The 19,971-nt window shown below is 41.6% G+C and overlaps 1 protein-coding gene across 1 annotated transcript; it reads left to right on the top strand.

Moving 5' to 3' along the window:
• The first annotated feature begins 365 nt into the window (after positions 1-365).
• On the top strand, positions 366-19,289 carry JHY (junctional cadherin complex regulator). The gene is made up of 8 exons (XM_059867358.1): positions 366-712; positions 3,784-4,267; positions 9,347-9,457; positions 13,794-14,323; positions 15,045-15,300; positions 17,052-17,132; positions 17,824-17,943; positions 19,092-19,289. The coding sequence occupies exons 1-8, from the start codon at positions 372-374 to the stop codon at positions 19,287-19,289; spliced, it is 2,121 nt and encodes a 706-aa protein (XP_059723341.1). The 5' UTR covers positions 366-371.
• The last annotated feature ends 682 nt before the right edge of the window (positions 19,290-19,971 follow it).

Raw genomic sequence — 19,971 nt, 5'->3', positions numbered from 1 at the left:
TTTTTTGGGTTCTCCAAACAGCTTTTAAATATTATTAAAATGTTTTTGGGTTCTCCAAACAAAATGCAGCTTTTAAATATTATTGAAATGTTTTCTGTGTTCTCCAAACAAAATGCAGCTTTTAAATATTATTAAAATTTTTTTGGGTTCTCCAAACAAAATGCAGCTTTTAAATATTGTTAAAATGTTTTTGGGTTTTCCAAACAAAATGCAGCTTTTAAATATTATTGAAATGTTTTCTGTGTTCTCCAAACAGCTTTTAAATATTATTGAAATGTTTTTTGTGTTCTCCAAAGAGCTTTTAAATATTTTTGAAATGTTTTCTGTGTTCTCTGAATGCAGGGCTGGTGTGATCCAGTGCAGAGCAGGGGATGAATCCTTCAAACATGAAATACATTTCAGTCTCTTCCCCACACACTCACACCACCACCACCATCCACGTGCCCCCCAAAACCCTGGTGCCCCCCGTGTTCCAAGCTGCCAGCTGGGAAAGGCAGAGGAGCTCTGCCTCCAGCCCTGAGGATTCCCAGGATTCCGACTGGGAGGGCCTGGAAAAGCAGAGGCAGCTCCAGCTGGCAGGGCAGGAGGCTGGGGACATCCTGGAGGATGACAGCTTGGATGGGGACAGCTTGGAGGGGATGAGTTCTGGAGAGGAAGGAGCTGAGAACGACACAGAAAAGAAAGGGAAACCCAAGATTTGTGGCAGTGGAAGGTAAGGCAAAAACTTGGGTGGAGTAGAATCATTCTGACTCTTTTAACCTGATGTTCCTCAAGGCCACATTTCAACATCCTTCAGAAAGCATTAACTGGGTACATAAAATAAAATTGAATATCCTGTCATATGCATGGAAGGTTTAACCCTGGATAAATTGGGAATAATTCTTGAGTTTAAAGGGATTACATTAAACCCCAAGTAATAACAACGTGCAGTTTCAATTTAATAGTCTACTTAAAATAAAATGACAAACAAATGAAGGCTAAATGATTAATAGCATGCTTTTATTCACCTCCTCAACAAGCAAAATGGCCAGTTATTGAATATTTTATTGTGAGTGCAAATGATGTTAATTGTACTAGAAACATGCTCTAATTTTTAGTAATTTTTTTGGACTGAATACTGTGCTGAATGTGAGGCTCTTCATTAAATGGAAATTTGATTTTATTTTGTTTGAACTCAGCCCAGTAAGTACTCCAGTGCAGTCCATTAAGCAGAGCAAATATCGCAGCACACACATGTGAAACCCCTCTCTACATCCATTACCAACCTCGGAATTTGAAGAGGAAATGCTGCAGCTGCTGTCTGCTCACCACACTTTTGTTGAGGAGCAGGGAGTCCATCCAGCCTCCCCCTGGAGCTGGGGGCAGGAATAAAAGGTGCCCTTTTTGTCTGGGGATGATGAGGGATGAAGGAGCTCTTCACACTCATTTTGTCCCCGGGCGGTGACCCGAGCCCAGTCCCGCAGTCGGGTTCTGTGCACACATTTCAGCACAAAGGGACTCTTCAGCATTATCCCCTGCCACTGCAGTCCTTGCCATTAGCTCACATAGTTCTGTACTCACTTCAGAGCAGCCTCACCTCGTGCTGTTTGCCTGCAGCCCCTGCCAGCTGGGGAGGATGAGGTTTTCCCTGGAGGAAGGCAGCTCCAGGAGACCATGGCAGCCACGCTCACCTGGAGAGCAAAGACAAACTGATCATTTGGTTGTTTGGAGCCACTTGAAATACAGGCAGAGGCATGGAGCTCCTTGAGAAATGGTGAATAAATGATTTGAGGGTTTTTTATATCATTAATAAAGCCACGGGCTGGGGAATCCAGCAGATTTCTGTAACAGGAGCTGAAGAATCCACCAGGTTTCAGTGGCTGTAGGGCTGCACTGCAGGCCCAGGGAAGAAAAAATTGTGTTAAAAATAAATAGAAATATAGGCAGAGGCATGGAGCTCCTTGAGAAATGGTGAATAAATGATTTGGGGGTTTTTGATATCATTAATAAAGCCACGGGCTGGGGAATCCAGCAGATTTCTTTAATAGGAGCTGAAGAATCCACCAGGTTTCAGTGGCTGTAGGGCTGCAGTGCAGGCCCAGGGAAGAAAAAATTGTGTTAAAAATAAATAGAAATACAGGCAGAGGCATGGAGCTCCTTGAGAAATGGTGAATAAATGATTTGGGTTTTTTTTTAATATCATTAATAAAGCCACAGGCTGGGGAATCCAGCAGATTTCTGTAGCAGGAGCTGAAGGATCCACCAGGTTTCAGTGGCTGTAGGGCTGCAGTGCAGGCCCAGGGAAGAAAAAATTGTGTTAAAAATAAATAGAAATATAGGCAGAGGCATGGAGCTCCTTGAGAAATGGTGAATAAATGATTTGAGGGTTTTTGATATCATTAATAAAGCCACAGGCTGGGGAATCCAGCAGATTTCTGTAGCAGGAGCTGAAGAATCAACCAGGTTTCTGTGGCTGTAAATGTTCTCTGGCAGAGCCACCCAGAAACCAGGGCTGTGCTGCAGGCCCAGGGAAGAAAAAATTGTGTTAAAAATAAATAGAAATACAGGCAGAGGCATGGAGCTCCTTGAGAAATAGTGAATAAATGATTTGAGGGTTTTTGATATCATTAATAAAGCCACAAGCTGGGGAATCCAGCAGATTTCTGTAGCAGGAGCTGAAGAATCCACCAGGTTTCAGTGGCTGTAGGGCTGCAGTGCAGGCCCAGGGAAGAAAAAATTGTGTTAAAAATAAATAGAAATATAGGCAGAGGCATGGAGCTCCTTGAGAAATGGTGAATAAATGATTTGGGGTTTTTTTAATATCATTAATAAAGCCACGGGCTGGGGAATCCAGCAGATTTCTGTAGCAGGAGCTGAAGAATCCACCAGGTTTCAGTGGCTGTAGGGCTGAAGTGCAGGCCCAGGGAAGAAAAAATTGCATTAAAAGCTTTTTTCTCCCCCATTCCTTCCACCTGCACACCTCCTGGAAGCCTGCATGGATGGATTTGACTCCTGCAGTTGCTTTTCCTCCCATTGGATCAGATCTTAAAGCAGAAATTGGATCAATTGGGGATTTTTTAAGGCAGAGCATCTGGCTTTGCTTTCTGACAAATGTAACTCAGAGCAATCATTTGGCCACTTGTTAAAAAATTGTCAAGCACACAGAGTTTCCATTTGTGTTTTACTATTCTTATCTAATCACAGCCTGGTTTTTAATAAAAAGGGATTTAAAATCTTTTCTAGAAGGAGTTTTTTAACCGAAGCATCAAGATGTTTCACAGGAATGAGGAGAGAAAATAGGAACACAGAGCTGGGGGCTGTTCTTGTTTGGACAGTCTCGAAAGGACACTTGAAAACTGATTTTACCAGGAATTTCACTTTTATTTCACTCAGCAGAGCCTTTGAAGAAGGAACAGCACAAATTGCCTTTTGCAGACTGTGTCATTTTTAAGGAGACAACAGAACAATGCAATTGATCATTTCACATTTCAGCTGATTGTACAAAGATTTAAAAATGTCTATGTCAAATTTAGGATAATGATTGTGTTCCACTGTGATCTGAGTGTTAGACCCATTTATCATTCACTGATGATGGAAATTAAAAAGGAAGAGCAAGTCCTGCCTAAATTTTCTACCAAAAAATCTTTGATAAAACTCTTCTGATCCTGGTGCCATACTGAATGCCCTGGAATCATTCATTTGGCCACAGCAGGACATCTGTTTGCACACTGAAATAACCCAGAATTTGTACCATTTATGCAGAAATAATTTGTGGTTTTTTGGTTGTTTTTATTTTTAAATTAGGAAAAAACTGCCTGTGGACAAATACTTCAGCCTGAGGTACAATCCTCATTGGAAGAATGCAAAAAAGGGAGAAGATTTTTTGGAGGCTGAGGAGGCATCCCAAATTTTTGGAGGAGGCAGTGGGGACTTTTCAGTGGATTCATTTTATCTCCATTGTGATGGCTCCTCAGAAAATCATCAACAGGAGGCAGAGAGCCAGGATTCACTCCCAGAGTTTGAGCCAGAATTATTCAGCTTTTCTGGAGCAGACGTGGCCAGCCACAAACCTGATGGGCCACAAGCCAAAAGGGAGGAGCCTGCAGATGGATTTCATCCCAAAAATAATCCTGGCCATGCTTTCCCTCCTCAGAATCAACAGGATCCACCCCAAAGAGCCAAAAAAAACTTTGTGAAAAAAAATAAACGGACTTTGGGGTTGCAGTCAGGGAGGATGAACTCCTACCTTGAGCTGCACAATAAAAAGCAGCAAGTTCTCCAAGGGCAGGTGGGTAAATGTATAAATTCCCTCGTTTCTGCAGGTTAGGTCTGGCTGGTGTTGAGCTCCCAGCTTTGCAGGGGAGAAGCAGATTTGAAATCCACCATGCAAGTGAGTGCCAGCTCTGCATTTCCAGGGAGAAATCTTTTCCTGTTCACCCTTTGTGGGATGAGCACAAATCTCCAGCTGCTCCCAAGCCCTGTGGTGGCCACGTTCCAGCTGTCTGTGCCTGGCCAGGGCAGTGTCACAGACCTCAAACTGGCTTTTTATCTTGATCTTTAGGAAATTCTGGCTCCTTTCCTTGCATCTGCTCTACTCCTTGGCAGTGGCTCTTTTTGTGCTGCCTCTCATTTTTTCTGCTTGGCCAGCTTGAGTTGGATAATGAGTTTGATCGTGTCACCATGTTAATGTTAGTGTTATCAGCATAAGTGTGATCATGATTCTCTCTGCTGTGCCTTATTCCAGATTTTCTCAATGGAGCAAATGCAGAGTTGGTCAGGAGGATCCTCAAGGCCCATCCAGTGCCACCCCTGCCATGGCAGGGACACCTTCACTGCTCCAAACCCTGCCCAGTCTGGCCTTGGGCACTGCCAGGGATCCAGGGGCAGCTCTGGGAATTCCAGCCCAGCCCCGCCCCACCCTCCCAATTCCCAATCTCCCACCCAGCCCTGCCCTCTGGCACTGGGAGCCATTCCCTGGGTCCTGTCCCTCCATCCTTGTCCCCAGTCCCTCTCCAGCTCTCCTGGAGCCCCTCTAGGCCCTGGGAGGGCTCTGAGCTCTCCCTGGAGCTTCTCCTCTCCAGGTGAGCCCCCCCAGGTGTCCCAGCCTGGCTCCAGCCCTGCAGCAGCTCCGTGCTTCCCCTGGGCTGTGCTTGGCTCCAGCTCCATGAGGTTTCCATGGGCTGCAGGATCCCAGCCTGGCAGGATCCCAGGACAAATCTGGTTCTGGACATCAGCACTTGTGCCTGGAAGTTCTGACCATGCACAGTCTGGAAGTTTTGACCATGCACATTCTGGAAGTTCTCACTTCCTTTTTTAAAGAATTTAATCATTGAATTTCTAATTTTAGAATTTTAAATTTTATAAGTGTAGGATTTAGACATTTAGAATTTTTTCAGATGAAATATATCTATAAAAACACTGCATTTGGATGTTTAAAGGTGTCATCTTGTGGCTTTTAAAGTAATTATTGCTGACAAGAAGTTCTGACTGTGCACAGTCTGGAAGTTCAGATTGATTCACAGTCTGGAAGTTCTGACCATGCACAGTCTGGAAGTTCTGTCTGGAAGTTCTGACCGTGCACATTCTGGAAGTTCTGACTGTGCAGAGTCTGAAAGTTCTGACCATGCACAGTCTGGAAGTTCAGATTGATTCACAGTCTGGAAGTTCTGTCCGTGCACAGTCTGGAAGTTCTGTCTGGAAGTTCTGATTGATTCACATTCTGGAAGTTCTGTCCGTGCACAGTCTGGAAGTTCTGTCTGGAAGTTCTGATTGATTCCCATTCTGGAAGTTCTGACTGTGCACATTCTGTAAGTTCTGACTGATTCACATTCTGGAAGTTCTGACTGTGCACATTCTGGAAGTTCTGACTGATTCACATTCTGGAAGTTCTGACTGTGCACATTCTGGAAGTTCTGACTGATTCACATTCTGGAAGTTCTGACTGTGCACATTCTGGAAGTTCTGACTGAGTCCCATTCTGGAAGTTCTGACTGTGCACATTCTGGAAGTTCTGACTGATTCACATTCTGGAAGTTCTATCCGTGCACAGTCTCAGCCAACTTGTGGCAGGGTAATTACAGTTCCTAATGCACCATTAGGAACGAGTTCATTGCTTTTCCTTGCTATTTATTATGCATAATGGGAGGGGGGGTCACTCAGTCACTCCACACAGAAAATTCTCACCTTGGGAAGCTCCAGTGACCTTGTGCTCCAAGTGCCACCTCTGCCAAGGCTAATGAAGAGTTGACACAACACCAGAGGGAATTTTCTGCCTTCATTCCAGTGCCAGGAATGATGGACAGGATTTTTTTTTTCTAGTAGAGCTATTAAGAGCACTTGTTTTTTTTTTCACTTCTAATTTGGATGATGGTAAAAATAATGAGTGTGGATGGATGCTAATTAGAGCTGTGTTGATATGATTATGTTTGCTGTTCAGGGAATTCTGGAAATCTTTTCTGTCTAAGTGTTGGAGCCAGGGATCAGGGCTTTGTTGTGCAGACACTGTTTAAAAATATGGAATAGGCAAAGGAGTCAGTGAAAGTCAGGGTTGTGAGATAAGATTGTCTTGCTGCAGTGGCCTTGGGGACAGCAGAGAGGTGACACAGCAGGCAGAGCGGGGGTAGGAAAGTGTGTTCCTGGCCTTGACAAGTTCCTGGGAAGTTGTGGACTTGCCATCCCTGGAAGTGTTCCAGGACAGGGCTTGGAGCAGCCTGGGCTGCTGGAAGGTGTCCCTGCCCGTGGCAGGGGGTGGGACAGGATGGGCTTCAAGGTCCCTTCCACCCAAGCATTCCATGATTCTGGGATTCCACGAGGGGCATCACCACCTGCTGGCAGCCACCCCTGGACCTGATTAATTTCCTGTTAATTGGCAGTTCATTTACAGATTCCTAACCAGATATCCACGGCTCAGTCTTGTTGGAAGGGGTGAAAAAGGCCAGAGGGGAACCTTGTGGTGGTGCAGGAGCCAACTTTGGTCACCCCAGCTGGAAAACTCCACCCAAAAGTGCAAAACCCCCCAGGCTGTGAAGGAACAGATGTGCCCCACGTCAGCAATCCAGCTGTGCTTCCCTAAACGGATTGTTCTGAGCTTTGCAAGGGCTGGAGCTGAATTTATTGATCTGCTGGCTGCTGGGGGTGTGTAATGAAATCGTGTTTGCTCTGAGGGCAGTGTTAGCATTCAGGAACACATAATCATGAGAAATGATTCTATGCAGGTGCTTTTATTGAAGAGCTCTGGGTGTCAGGGGTAAAGACCCAAATCTGACTCTGACATAGGTTTGGGATGGATATGCTTTTATATGCTATCATTATATAACTTTCATGTTAATTATTAAACTTACATTGTTCTATTGGATACATAGATTTCAGCCAAGCATGGCCACCTTAGGCTAGGAACATACAGTTTCTCATTGTTCTTCTTATGATTATACAATAATTGTTTTAATTACTAAACAATCATCACATCTAGCAATTATACTACTTACACAGGTAAAACACGAGGCTTAACATTTCAGAGTTTTATCTGAAATGTTAAGTAGTTTTATCTATCTTATTTTCCAGGGCCCCACAATCAGCAGGACTTGGTGCAGAACTGAGTTAAAACACTTCCAGCCTCGCTGTGCACGATTTACATTTACAGATTTACCAGAGCACGCCCCAAACCCGGGCTGATCTGTACATTTCCTAATTCATACAGCATTTTATACAGGCGTTTTTATGCCTGATTCCTAAAGAACCCCAGGATGAGTTTCTTTGAGAGAGAGAGAGCGAGGCAGAGGGAGAAGCAGCGGCCCAATCTAGCTCAGCTGTGCTCATCCCAGTTGCTTCCCTACCTCCAAGCCCCTTACTTCAAAGCCAGGAACATAATGTACAATTTTTTAATGGCTCTAGAGCAAGGCACTCAGACTCTGTGTGCACTGAGCCTTCCCTCGGTGTAAACACCTAATCAAGATTGCCTGTGCTTCAACAATAGCAGCCAAATGCAATTCGAGAACCACAAGGCTTTGAAGTCCTCCCTGCAAAGGCTGGTTTGGCAGTCTGGGATAATGACATGCCATGATTGCTGCCTTTGTTGTATCTTTTCAGTGGAGAAGCAATTATGGGCCTCAATTTAACAGAATAGGCATTACACAGCTTATGATTCTCAAAATGCAATTTCATTTGATCATTTGCTCAATTTGATTGGTATTAATAGAATGGTTCACAAAAAAAAAAAAAAAAAAAGGGAAAAAAAGGAAAAAAACTGCTGGCAGAGGTTGTGTCCTGTTCCTCTTTCAAAGAGATAATGTAGAAGTATGTTTTACCTGCCCAGCACTCCATGCATGCACTGAGTCAGTTGGTTCCACCAAAAACATCTTATTCACTGCAAAGCTCTGTCAGTCCACAGCTCAGGAAAACCTCCGTGGCATTTTTTAATTTTCTTGCGAATCTTTCCGGTGATTTATGTTGGATTTGGAGCTATGAGTTCACCCACAAATTCAGCAATAATCCCTGCCCACTTCTCTTTTGCCCCAATCTCTTGCCCCCGAAGTGAGAGGCTCAGTTTCCCACATTTTTGTCCCCACAGATGCTTTTCAGTTGATGATTCCCTTGGTCATGAATATTTTCCCACTGCCACTCTGGGGTGGAGCAGAGATTCCTGTCCCAGTCACCCTGCCCACTAAAATACTCAGCAGGATGGTTTGGGACAAAAACCAAAAACTAAAAAATGGATTTCCTGCAGGTTTATAGACTAAAAAAAGTTTATTTCAAGAAAAAAATGAATTCTTGCTCTATTTACACGGGGATCACTCCTCTCTGTGCAGTGCACAACCCAAAAAATCTTGCTCCACATAAATCTGCAGCCGTGGTTGTGTGGAGCTCTCCTTGTTGGGAGCTCTGGGAATCCCAGATTTCATTCCTGCAGCTCCCCCTGTGCCTCTCAGCCCCGTGATTGTGTTTGTGCAGCTTCTCCTGCCAGCCCATCTTGCCGAGGCTGGGGTGTGATTGCCTGGCCAGGGATGTTTCTGCCTGCTCTTCTGTCATTAGCTGCATTTCCTCCTGGGCATGGAGCAGCTCAGACATTTCAGAGTTTCTGTGCTGCACAATTTTCCTTTATTTTATTCCTCTTAAAGGCAGAAGGAATCATCCCTCCCTTTAATTGGGTTTTGCTTCTTTTTTTTTTCCTTTTAACCATTTCCTTGTCATCCATTCCATCCCGCCAAAATTCAGCATTTTAATTTTAGTTTTAGTTTTAGTTTTAATTTTAATTTTAATTTTAATTTTAATTCTAATTTTAATTCTAATTTTACTTTTATTTCCTCATGATTCCCCCAAGATTTTAAGATCTTCCCCTGATTGCTGTGACCATGAACATTCTGGTTTTTAGGTCCCAGATCCTCCAGTAGTTGATGAGGAACCACTCCAGAATGTCCCAGCACCCCAGACTGGGAGAATGAAGCCTGAAGACAAATGGCACCCAAAAGGAGAGCAGCTCAAGGTTCCTTTTTGAGAGAATTTAATCACTGAAATTCAGTGGAATTGAGCATTTTGAATTTGACATTTTTCAAATTGAAATCCAGTTTAATATATAAATAGTCCATATTTATATTTAAATTATAGTCATATTATAAATATCTATTTTAATATTTTATATATATAAATATTTTATGAGTTGAAATATCTCTATAAAAGCACTGAATTTGGATGTTTAAACTGTCATCTTGTGGCTTTTAAAGTAATTATTACGGACAAGAAATCCTGAAATATCTGTCCATAGATGAGCATTGTAATTTAATGTATGTGTGCTTTATGGGCTAAAATAATTTAAAGCAGAATGCCAAGAAATTCTGAGCTCACAGAATCTCTGATTGTCTATTTAGGGGATTATTTGATAATCTAAATTATCTAGATTATTTGATGATTTCAAATTCCAAACTAGTACATGGTCGTGTTTGATGGTTTGGGAAATTCTGAGCCAGAACTTCACCATTTCTGCCTGATTTGTCCCCTAAAATTAATGGGGAGTGAATTAATTGCCACAAGCTAGAAAATGAACCAAATCATCCAAATAAATTCTCAGAATCCTCCCAAACCATCAAACTCAATAAATACTGATTTATCATTTTAGATTATCCACAAAATGATATCCTAAATAAGTTTTATCTCAGAATGCCCCCAAACCATCAAACTCAACCCTGTACTGATTTATCATTTTAGATTATCAACCAAACTATCTCCTAAATAAATTCTCAGAATCCTCCCAAACCATCAAACACAGCCATGTACTGATTTATCATTTTAGATTATCCACAAAATTATATCCTAAATAAATTCACAGAATCCTCCCAAAACATCAAACACTTCCCTGTACTGATTTATAATTTTAGATTATCAACTAAATCATATCCTAAATAAGTTTTATCTCAGAATGCTCCCAAACCGTCAAACTCAACCCTGTACTGATTCATAATTTTAGATTATCAACCAAATTATATCCTAAATAAATTCACAGATTCTTCCCAAACCATCAAACTCAACCCTGTACTGATTGATAATTTTAGATTATCAACCAAATTATCTCCTAAATAAATTCTCAGAATCCTCCCAAACCATCAAACTCAACCCTCTACTAATTTATCATTTTAGATTATCAACTAAATCATCTCCTAAATAAATTCTGTCTCAGAATGCCCCCAAACCATCAAACTCAATAAATACTGATTTATAATTTTAGATTATCTACTAAATTTTATCCTAAATAATTTCTCAGAATCCTCCCAAACCATCCAACAGAACCTGTACTGATTTATCATTTTAGATTATCAACTAAATTATATCCTAAATAAATTCTCAGAATCCTCCCAAACCATCAAAGAGAAGCCTGTACTATTTATAATTTTAGATTGTCAACTAAATAATCTCTTAAGTAAGTTCTGCCTCTCAATCCTCCCAAACCATCAAACTCAACCCTCTACTGATTGATAATTTTAGATTATCAACCAAAGCATCTCCTAAACAAATTCTCAGAATCCTCCCAAACCATCAAACTCAATAAATACTGATTTATCATTTTAGGTTATCAAGAACCTACACAGAACTAATTCATTTAGATTATCAACCACATCATCTCCTAAATAAGTTCTTAGAATCATCCCAATTCATCAAACTCAATAAATACTAATTTATCATTTTAGGTTATCAACCAAATCATCCCCTAAATAAATTCTCAGAATCCTCCCAAACCATCAAACAGAACCTGTACTGATTTATCATTTTAGATTACCAACTAAATTATATCCTAAATCAATTCTCACAATCCTCCCAAACCATCAAACTCAATACTGATTTAGAATTTTAGGTTATCAGCCAAATCATCTCCTAAATAAATTCTCAGAATCCTCCCAGTCCATCAAAGAGAAGCCTGTACTAGTTTATCATTTTAGATTTTCAACCAAATTATATCCTAAATAAATTCTGGCTCACAATCCTCCCAAACCATTGAACAGAATCCTCTACTAATTTATGATTTTAGATTATCAACCAAATCATCTCCTAAATAAATTCTCAGAATCCTCCCAAATCATCAAACTCAATATATACTGATTTATAACTTTAGATTATCAACCAAATCATCCCCTAAATAAATTCTCAGAATCCTTCCAAACCATCCAACAGAACCTGTACTGATTTATCATTTTAGGTTATCAACCAAATTATCTCCTAAATCAATTCTCACAATCCTCCCAAACCATCAAACTCAATAAATACTGATTTAGAATTTTAGATTATCAACTAAATCATCTCCTAAATAAATTCTGCCTCTCAATTCTCCCAGCCATCAAACTCAACCCTGTACTGATTGATAATTTTAGATTATCAACCAGATAAACTCCTAAATAAGTTCTCACAATCTTCCCTAAATCTCAGACACAACCATGCACTAATTTATGATTTTAGATTATCAACTAAATCATCTCCTAAATAAGTTTTCTCTCAGAATGCCCCAAACCATCAAACTCAATAAATGCTGATTTATAATTTTAGGTTATCAACCAAATTATATCCTAAATAAATTCTCAGAATCCTCCCAAACTATCCAACAGAACCTGTACTGATTTATCATTTTAGATTATCAATCAAATCATCTCCTAAATCAATTCTCAGAATCCTCCCAAACCATCAAACACAGCCCTGTGCTAATTCAGGCTGGAGCTGGGTGCATTTCCCACCTCTTTAATCCCATTTATAGTTATTATAGTTTATAATTTATAGTTATTATAGTTTATAATTTATAGCTATTATAGTTTATAATTTGTAGTTATTACCCTTTATCATTTCTATAATATTTTTATAATTTCTAATAATTCTATCCTTTCTATAATATACATTTGTCTGTGTAATTTATAATTATTTTTATCATTTCTATAATATAATATTATTTCTATTTTTATCATTTATAATTTTTTATCATTTCTATAACATAAGGTTATTTCTCTAACTGGCATCAGGCTGCTCTGCCATGGGCCAGTCTAACAGGGTGTGCAAAGCCATTTTCCCCTGAAATTTGGCACATAAAAATCAAGAACTGATTTGATTTTTGGAGCATTTTTCCAGGTGATTGACAGAGAGCTCTGGGTTATTCACAGGGTTGGATCTGAGCACTTTAGGGCACCATTTTGGCCCCTCCTGCAGATAAAATCCACATTTAGCACACCTGGTTTGCACCTGCCAGGACCTGATTTTATAGTCCAGTGCTGCAGAATTTGTCTCAGGCCATGGAGCAAAGTTTTGATGCAGAATTATTCACTGAGCAGCACCTGAGTGACATCCCTGCTCTGTTCTGGACTGAGGGTGCATTTAAATTCGAATTTGGGGTTAAATCCATGAGCAGGGTTAGATCCAGCAGCTCAGAGGAATTTTGGTGTGAATGATGGAATTTATACCTGAATGTCTCCAACATCCCCTGGGGAACTCACCCAGCAGCACCTGAATAACATCTCTGCTCTGGACTGAGGGTTCCTTTAAATTCACATCTTGGGTTGAATCCACCATGAGCAGGGTTAGATCCAGGCAGCTCAGAGGGATTTTGATGAGAGTGATGGAATTTATACCTGAATATCTCCAACATCCCCTGGGGAATTTACCCAGCAGCACCTGAATGACATCTCTGCTCTGTTCTGGACTGAGGGTTCCTTTAAATTCACATCTTGGGTTGAATCCACCATGAGCAGGGTTAGATCCAGCAGCTCAGAGGGATTTTGGTGTGAATGATGGAATTTATGCCTGAATATCTCCAACATCCCCTGGGGATTCACCCAGCAGCACCTGAGTAACATCTCTGTTCTGGACTGAGGGTGCCTTTAAATTCACATTTGGGGTTAAATCCATGAGCAGGGTTAGATCCAGCAGCTCAGAGGGATTTTGGTGCGAGTGATGGAATTTATACCTGAATATCTCAATCTCCCCTGGGGATTCACCCAGCAGCACCAGAGTGACATCTCTGCTCTGTTCTGGACTGTGGGTGCCTTTAAGTTTGAATTTTGGGTTGAATCCACCATGAGCAGGGTTAGATCCAGCAGCTCAGAGGGATTTTGGTGTGAGTGATGGAATTTACACCTGAATATCTCAATCTCCCCTGGGAATTCACCCAGCACCACCTGAATTACATCTCTGTTCTGGACTGAGGGTTCCTTTAAATTCACATTTGGGGTTAAATCCATGGGCAGGGTTAGATCCAGCAGCTCAGAGGGATTTTGGTGTGAGTGATGGAATTTACACCTGAATGTCTCCCAAACATCCCCTGGGGACTGAGCCAGCTGTGGTGGCTGTTGCAGGAGCAGCCCAGGTTCCCGCAGGGAGCCGGAGCAGAGCCCGCGCAGCCTCGCAGTGCAAGAGCTCTGCCCAGCAGAGACGGCCAGGAGCTCCCAGCAGCAGCAGGAGAAGCAAATCCCTGGATCCAGAGGCTCCAGCACCCCCCAGGATTCCAGGCTGCCCCCCCTGCACTGGGGCAGGACCCCAGCTCAGCCCTGAACCCGACTTCTTATAATTTCCCCAATTCAATCCTCACCACGCCTGCCTATTTTCTCCCAATATTTCAGAATTTTTACCCACCAGAGGTTTTAAATCCTGAATATCCCAGTCAGGAGGACAAGAAATACCAGCAGGACTCTGCAGCTGGAATTCCACAGCGATTCCCAGCCAGTGCCATCCCTGGGCAGCATTTTCCCAGGAATAACAGCAGCAGTGACCAGGCACATCCAGAACTGGAGAATATTTTATCTGAATTTAATGCCATTTTTCAAGAAAGGGTGAAGGATCAATCACCACTTCCAGATTTCAAAAATCACATTCACGAGGATCACAGGTATCAGAATAGTTTGTGGTAAGGATTTAAGTGGTAAAATAATATTATCATAGCCCTGTGATGCCCAGAAAATAAACAAATAAATGATTTAAACTCCAAAATATACATTTTTTTTGCTACAAACCTGCCATTAGAATTTGGTACTCATTGAAGATTCGTGATAGGTGTTGATTTTTAAATATGGCATTGGAAAAGGACTGCTCTGTCCTCCAGGGGTGGAAATTTCCACAATTGAAAGTTTCCTTTTAGGAGGCTGGGTGGGAAAGTTTAAAATATGGATAGGAAAAGGCGTTGGGCATAAATTTAGAGTTTGTTGCAAAATTGGCTTTGCAGGTTGGATGTCCTGAGTCAGTTCTGTCCCTAAAGGGGAGAGCAGGAAAATCCTCAATTGTGAAGAATTTCACCTGTCTTGATTTTTAAAAAAATGAAGGTTTTATTTCACATAAACAAATAATTCTGTCAGTATCAGCACCCTGATCCAAAACCTTTCATTTGCTTCAATCACCTTTGCATCAGGCTGAAATTTCCCCATTTTGGTTTTTTTTTTTTTTTTTTTTCCCATTTATTTTCCATTCACTTGGGTGCCAGCAAAGTCATTCCTTGTGAAATCCTCACCTTCCCATCTCCCTGCTCCCTTGTTCAGGTTGTTTGCTGTGTGTAAATTCAGATTTTTACTCTTTCCCCCTCATTTTTGAAGGCCTTTTCCATGTTTTCCTCACAGCTCACCAACATCTGCTTGTAGAATCTCCCATTTCATAGACAAGGAGCAGCATCAGCCAAGAATTTCTGATTTTGAAGATGATTTTGCTGGCACCTGGCTGTGGGGTTTGTTCCCACCTGCCCTGCCCCAGGTGCACAGGGGCTCCCAGGGAGATTCAGGAAAAGCTGAAGGAAATCCAAGGAAAATGAGAAGAAGCAGCTCAGAAGGGTCACTCCTGCAAAGGGAGAAGCAAAACCAGCCCAAAGTCAGCAAGAAGGTGAGGAGATAGATGTGGTTTAACATTTCTGTTCCCCCTCTAACATTTCTTCTTAATAATCCAAATTAAAAAAACCTATAAATAGGGACTGAGAAATGTTGTACAAGCACATGGACAAACAGCAGAGCATTAAAAATCATGGAACAAAGGCAGAAATAGACACTGAGATCATTTTAGAGCAAAGGGATCCACCTGGATCAGAGTTCACTGAAATCATTTTGGTTCATTTGGTTCACTGAAATCATTTTAGAGCGAAGGGATCGGTCTGGTTTAGCTGCAGGGACACACAGAGCAGGGTTTGTCCTGTCATTGATCCTCAGATAAAATTATTTTAATTTACCAGGGTCGGGCTGTTTGTGAGGAGCAGCAGGCAGCCTCAGATGTGAGCCATCCATTATCCTGCTCACGCTCCTTTCTTGTGCAGCTCTCCGAGGGATTCCAGCCCCAAATCTGCAGGATTTGTGAATCCAACAGCACAAACATCATCCCAAAGCTCCTGATGGTCCTTATTAAAACCTGGATTTCTGTCTCCTCTGCATGCCCACTTGTCCTGGAGTCACCACTTAGGGGCACAGCAGAAAGCTGCCCGTGACAAATTCAGTGTTTGAGGGGTTTGCTCCAGGTCTCAGGGCAGACAAACTAAGCTGGAATAATGATTTCATGCACTTGGGGCATTGCTGCCTGAGTGCCTCTAAGAAGAATTAGGATTATGGTGGGGGCTGAAGGGCAGAGCTCCTTCTCTTTCTGTTCAAACCATTGTTTCTTGTCCCAGGCCTGCAGCAGTTTTCTCACGCTCCACATGTGAGGAATGCAGAGAGAACCAGACTGGTTGTGCTGCCAGGAAAATCCAATTTTTCCTAATAAACAAATGCTCTCATTGCAGCCAGTGAGGAACCCCTGATTTTGTGGGACACAGAGAATTTGACTCCTCACTGTAGCCCAAATTAAAAATTAGTGAGTTGTAGCATGTAAGAGCAGGGATAGCTGACACCAAGAAACCTCAAACAGGAAATTCAGTGCATCAAATAATTTCTCAAATTAATTTCTCAGTGCATCAAATTAATTTCACTTGAACCTGTGTTTTGAAGAAATGCCCATTTTATTTGCATATGGAAATTGCTGTTCCTGCCTTACTCTGTGGTTGGAATTACCACAGAGCTGATCACAACGAGCTTCACTCACAAGTTTTTAAAGCAAAATTCCCTTCTAAAAATGTGGCTTTGAAGGAGAATAAAAATATTATGGAGGCATTGGAGTCTTTGTGTGACGTCCTGAAGTGTTGGATGGCATCACCCACCACTCCTGCCCCTGGAAAGCCTTTGCTGTGCAGAAAAATGTGGATTTTTCAGCTTTCAGAACAAGGCAAAGTTGTTCTCACTGACATCATTTGCCTGATTTTTGCCACCAAAGTCAGGTAATTTTATCTGCTTCTCTCACACAATATTTCTTTGGAGCCTCATTCTAACCACAGTCAAAGGAGTGGCTTTAGGCTGTTTCACAATAAAACTCAAAGGTCATTTTTGACTGAGAAAACATCACTCTGTGATTGGGATATTTGGCAATTTCCCACCTGGACCCAAAGGAAATTCTGTGTCCCATTACCTCAGTCCTGCTGGTCACTTCTTTAAAATGTGCCAGGGGTGGGACTGAGATTGCAAATGAAATCCTGAGCCTTCCACTACAAGACCTCCTTGAATTATTCTCTCTGTGGAATCATGTCAAGGAAAATCTGTTTGCTCTTTGGTTTTCAGCTGGGTGGCTCCAAATTCTGCCTCAATCTGAGTATGAAGCTTGGAGGCCTTGGACCTGACTATGAAACAATCAAAGAGAAAGTGAGTAAACCAAAAGTGGATTGAAGCAGGGGAGTGTGGCAGAGAAATCAGAATTTGTGATTCTCTGGGACTTTATATCCTTGGCTTGAGAGAGATATCCTTGGAGTAAGGAAATAAACCAAAAGTGGATTTAGGCAGGGGAGAGAGGCAGAGAAATCTAATTTATGATTATCTGGGACTTTATATCCTTGGCTAGCTGGAGATCCTACAGGAAAATTCAAATAAAAGCAAAGACAGCTGTCCTGGGGATAATTTAACCCTCTCATTTTTAAAAACCAGAAATAGGAATTAACCAGGGCTAATTGGACATCAGGAAATGACACACTCAAGGCTGAGTTGTCATTCCCAGTGTAAAGATCCACCAAAGGTTCCAAGTTGTGTAAACAGAGAAAATATCTGGCTGCACTCTGGTGAAATGGAGACAGATTGTTCAGGACAGAATAAAGATGGACCTGGCACATTTCTGCTGAGCTCCATCCTCTATTCAGTCCAGGGAAAAGCTCTTAAAAGGGAAAAGCAACTAAAAAAAGCTGTGCCATTTATCAGGGCTTCCTGTTGTGTGCTGAGGAGGGATCAATGGCAAAGGCAGCTGAAGAGCAGCAGAGGTGGAAATGGAATATTGGTGGGGAAAGGCTTCCATTGATGGATCCCCCCAGCATTGAATTCCAGGCCTGTGCTCTGCTTTTCTCAGAAAGAAAAGATAAAGCTGCAGAAGGAATATTCCAGGCAAATTAAGGAGTATAACATGAAGAACATCACTGTGCTCCAGAGGCTGCCTGCAAAGCCCCAGGTGTCAGTGGCCAGGCAGAAGGTAAGAGCTGAGTCCCTTCCCAAAGTGTTCCTGAGGGTGACACGTGAGCACTGCAGGACCAGGACCAAGCTGGGAATTCAAGAATATCAGAATTCCTCAGTTTATTCCCAAAATTAAACCACTAAGAGACAAAACTGTGTTGTTTGGGTGGCAAAAAGAGGTTTGGATTCTTTAAGAGCTGAGTCCCTTCCCAGGGTGTTCCTGAGGGTGACAGGTGAGCACTGCAGGTTGAGGACCAAGCTGGGAATTCAATAATATCAGAATTCCTCAGTTTATTCCCAAAATTAAACCACTAAGAGACAAAACTGTGTTGTTTGGGTGGCAAAAAGGGGTTTGGATTCTTTATGGGGACTTCACCAGGAGATTATTCAACTTCCACTGGAGACATGAGGTGTTCCCAAATCCCTGCAGCACACAGGCACCAAAACCCACCCAGGCTGGAGCAGCTCCAGCATTTCTGTAAAACTCTTTCCATTCCCTCTCCAGTTCCATGTTCCAGGCATCATTTTGCTTTTTAATTTTGATAATTAAGTGCATTATGCAGGAGAACCTGAGCTCATCCTGTTAACCTGCAAAACTCCCTGCCTGAGGGCAAGAGCTCAATGAGACTGAAAAAAAAAAGTTAAAATGTTTATAAATGTAAAGATTTGTGTTGTTCTTTCTTTTTCCAAATAAAAACAATTCCTCAGTGTCTAAGGTGGCTTCCAGTGGTGCCAGGAAGCAAATCTTGGGCTGGGTTATGTTGCAGTCACCCCTGAAGAATCTGGGATTGAATTCTGCCAGAAACAAGCTCAGGAATTCAGAGATATCTTACCCAACCCACCTAAATGTTTGGAAAATATTTATATATAAATATATATATAATATTTATTTATTATTTTATACAAAAATAGTATTTAGGATACTATGAAACAATCAAAGAGAAAGTGAGTAAACCAAAAGTGGATTGAGGCAGGGGAGAGTGGCAGAGAAATCAGAATTTGTGATTCTCTGGGACTTTATATCCTTGGCTTGAGAGAGATATCCTCGGAGAAAGGAAATAAACCAGAAGTGGATTTAGGCAGGGGAGAGTGGGAAAATATTTGGGATTTTTTTGAAATCTTGGCCAGGTTCTCTCCTGCTCACTTCCCCCAGTTTTCCTGCTTTAGGCTCTGGAATATGCCAAGAACATTCCACGACCAAGGACTTTCCTGGCGAGGCAGTTGGAGCAGGAGGTGAAGGAGGCTCTGCCCCGGGCTCCAGCTGGACCCAGCCTCCCCCAAATCCCATCCCTGGAATCCTTGTGGAGCAGGCACGAGAAGGAGAAGGAAGCTGTGGCTGCTTTTGAAGCCCTTCACATCCTGTAGGTATTTGGGAAATCTCAGGGATCAAGGCAAAAATGCCTGAATTGTTTTATTTTCAGCTGTGACCATCCCATTTTCATTTCCTAGTCCACTGAAATTTAAACTGGCTGAAGTTTAATTGTTTTTAAATGTTAGAATTGGTTCTAATTGTTCTACTTGTACCTATTTTGTTAATAAATTGACCTTTTGCATTTATAGCATTTTAAATATAGTGCTCGGTTCTTGTATTAGGAAATGTTTTATTAGAAATTTAGTCCTCTTTGCTTTGAAATAAATGATCTGACAGTTGCATTTTCAAACCAGTCAGCTCTTGGCTTGTCACAGCTGGGTCATTTTTAAACATATAAACAGACAGACATATCTACAAAACATTTAAAATAAACTTCTGTTTCATCTGATGATCTTATTTATTTTTCTGAAGTGCAGAAGAGACTTTTGGCCAGAAATAAATCAAAAATAATCCATTGCTGCTAAAAAAGAGAACAAAAATGTGCTCCAAACGCAGCAGTTGGTAGTGACACAATGCTAATTATTTAATTGTTACTCTGTTGTCTCTTAGGGAAGAGTTTCTGTGATAAAAAGAAAATTTTGAAGCTTCATTTGGGACAAGGAAATTCCGAACAAGTCCTGGCTGAGCATGCAGACAATCTGGGATTAGCCAGGAGCAGTTGGAGAATAGATTGGG

This window comes from Haemorhous mexicanus, chromosome 24 (assembly GCF_027477595.1).
Source record: "Haemorhous mexicanus isolate bHaeMex1 chromosome 24, bHaeMex1.pri, whole genome shotgun sequence".
Taxonomy (NCBI): domain Eukaryota; kingdom Metazoa; phylum Chordata; class Aves; order Passeriformes; family Fringillidae; genus Haemorhous; species Haemorhous mexicanus.
This window is presented reverse-complemented; position numbering and strand designations above follow the sequence as displayed.

Bases quoted from the DNA above. Each gene is read 5' to 3' on its own strand.
- JHY (XM_059867358.1), top strand. From the start codon at position 372: ATGAATCCTTCAAACATGAAATACATTTCAGTCTCTTCCCCACACACT. The intron at 713-3,783 runs GTAAGGCAAAAA...TTTTTAAATTAG, and splicing joins AAGATTTGTGGCAGTGGAAG to GAAAAAACTGCCTGTGGACA. The intron at 14,324-15,044 runs GTATCAGAATAG...TTTTCCTCACAG, and splicing joins CACATTCACGAGGATCACAG to CTCACCAACATCTGCTTGTA.